This window comes from Penaeus japonicus, unplaced genomic scaffold, assembly GCF_977035675.1.
Source record: "Penaeus japonicus unplaced genomic scaffold, GWHDUDI00000001_assembly GWHDUDI00000042, whole genome shotgun sequence".
NCBI classification, from domain to species: Eukaryota; Metazoa; Arthropoda; class Malacostraca; order Decapoda; family Penaeidae; genus Penaeus; species Penaeus japonicus.
Window position 1 is genome coordinate 19667551 of NW_028234444.1, and position 2612 is coordinate 19670162.

Sequence of the window (2612 nt, forward strand, 5' to 3'; positions counted from 1 at the left end):
ATGACTAAGGAAGCTATCAAAGACCCGACTAAAAATGGCGCCAAGTATGAGGAGTCCACACAAAGGGTATTGGATCCTTTTGGAATAAACACAAATCCTACGTCACGATTTATATATGGCTGTAGACGAGGCTTCACGAATGCGTGTGGGAATCTATGTGCACATATCGCCCTCCTAAACTCTCCGTAATACCACATAGATAGGTAAGTACTCTTTGTATTCCTATTAACTCCCAATATAAACAGTAGATTATCACAATGCTGTCTCCTTTGATCGCTATATCATATATATTTTTAATGAATGGTTGAGTGGGAGAAATCCGGAGTGTTATAGACAGGAAAAATATATATCTTATAAGAGAGGAAAAAAAAAATATATATATATGTATATATGTAGAGCTGCACGTTGCTTGTCACCTGTCTTGTTTTCTCTCTCTCTCTCTCTCTTTATATATATATATATATATATATATATATATATATATATATATATATATATATATATATGTATATATATATATATAAAATGTTTTTAAGTCTTTTAGCATAGTGTCCCCCTTTTCATTGTTTTTCTGTAATCTTCGTTTTCTTTTTTTGAAAAATCGAGACATATTTTGTAACCTTTTGTTTAACACGCTTTTCTTCATCTTAATTATTCCAATGATCTGAATAGTCTCAGTTTTACTTGTTTTTCTTTTTAGTAATCAGAATTTGGGAAAACAATTTGCATATTACGTATTTGCTTTGTTTCTTTTAATTCATCTTTAACTTTAAGTCTACTATAATTATCATGCGTTTTATTTCCGTTCTGTGTCTTTTTTATTCATAACTTCACTTACTTAACGAAATTAATTTAGAAACTACACGCCTCTGACGTCACCGAGGCAATGCTTACTATTTTACGAAAAAAAATAAAGTGTGTTTATTTAAAAAGATTTGTCGCCATATTGGATTTTGAGGCAAAGAAGTGATTAATTAGAGAGAGAGAGAGAGAGGGAGAGAGAGAGAGAGAGAGAGAGAGAGAGAGAGAGAGAGAGAGAGAGAGAGAGAGAGAGAGAGAGAGAGAGAGAGAATGAGAGGGGGGGGGGGAGAGAGAGAGAAAGAGAAAGAGAGGGGGGTGAGAGAAAGAAAGAGAGAGAGAGAGAGATAGAGACAGAGACAGAGACAGAGAGAGGGGGGGGGGAGAGAAAGAAAGAGAGAGAGAAAGAGACAGAGAGAGAGAGAGAGAGAGAGAGACAGAGACAGAGACAGAGACAGAGATAGGGACAGGGGCAGAAATAGACAGACATCGATTCAACCCCCCCTCCACCCCTCCACGCTACCACTTTCAAGGTTTTGAACTGGCAAGGGTTAAGCCAGGCCCTTAACACTCGTTTCCCTGACCAGCATCAAGGGTTTGTTTCCCTGACCAGCATCAAGGGTTTGTTTCCATGACCAGCATCAAGGGTTTGTTTCCCTGACCAGCATCAAGGGTTTGTTTCCCTGACCAGCATCAAGGGAAGCCAAAGGTAAAATCCACACTTTGACTTGATCTTTGGCGGAAAACCCTGAGTGAAACGGACATTTAGGGATACTACTTTTTTAAACATTTAATTATTTGACTCTGACTTGGGAAGACTTTAAAAATCCGTTAGGTTTAATGGGCATTCCTTTTTGTGTCTTTTTTATTCATAATTTCACTTAACGAAATAAATTTAGAAACTACACGCCTCTGACGTCACCGAGGCAATGCTTACTATTTTACGAAAAAAATAAAGCGTTTATTTAAACAGATTTGTCGCCATATTGGGTTTTGAGGCAAAGAAGTGAATAATTTGAGAGAGAGAGGGGGTGGGAGAGAGAGAGAGATAGATAGAGAGAGAGAGAGAGAATAAGTGAATAAATGAATAAGGAAGGAATAAAGATCATATAGGGATACTACCTTGTACTCTGATTGTTTTTTGTTTTTTTTTTATTATTATCTTCATGAATTATTTATCCGTACCTCTGCATATATAGGAATTTGTTTAACTGGAACCTCTGCTCATAATGATTGAGTTCCCTTGAGATTAGGTATGTTTATTTACGGTTATACTCAGTATACTTAATCTTTGGGTGTCGTTAGTATACCTTACAATAAGGTAGATGTATTTTACCAATGGTTGCATTCAAAATATTTAATTATTTGACTCTGACTTGGAAAGACGTTAAAAATCCGTTAGGGTTAATGGGCATAGTTTGAGAAACCCCTCAACAAAAAAAAAAAAAGATAAAATAAGTATACATATATGTGTGTGTGTGTGTGTGTGTGTGTGTGTGTCTGTGTGTGTGTGTGTGTCTGTGTTTGTGTGTGTGTGTGTGTCTGTGTGTGTGTGTGTGTGTGTGTGTGTGTGTCTGTGTGTGTGTGTGTGTGGTAATACAAAGACACAATGGTAGATCTAACGGTGCAGAGGTACCACGAAATATGCAATGATACAGAGAGATGCAAAGATACAGTAGCAAATTGGCAGATACAGAGATGTAAGGAAATATGCAGAGACAAAAAGAGATACATAGAGGTACAGAGTTCAAATTCAAATTCAAAAACTTTATTCCATAAATTACAATGGTTATTCTGATGCAATAAAATATAAC

General features: G+C 36.3%; 1 protein-coding gene across 1 annotated transcript in view; it reads left to right on the forward strand.

The window, feature by feature from the left end:
- Positions 1 to 2612, forward strand: part of LOC122251963 (coiled-coil domain-containing protein 170) — a 24620-nt gene continuing 22008 nt past the window's right edge. Inside the window, exon 1 of the mRNA XM_086534988.1 lies at positions 1 to 66. Within this exon, the coding sequence (XP_086391114.1) occupies positions 1 to 66 (66 nt within the window). The remainder of the gene's footprint in view (positions 67 to 2612) is intronic.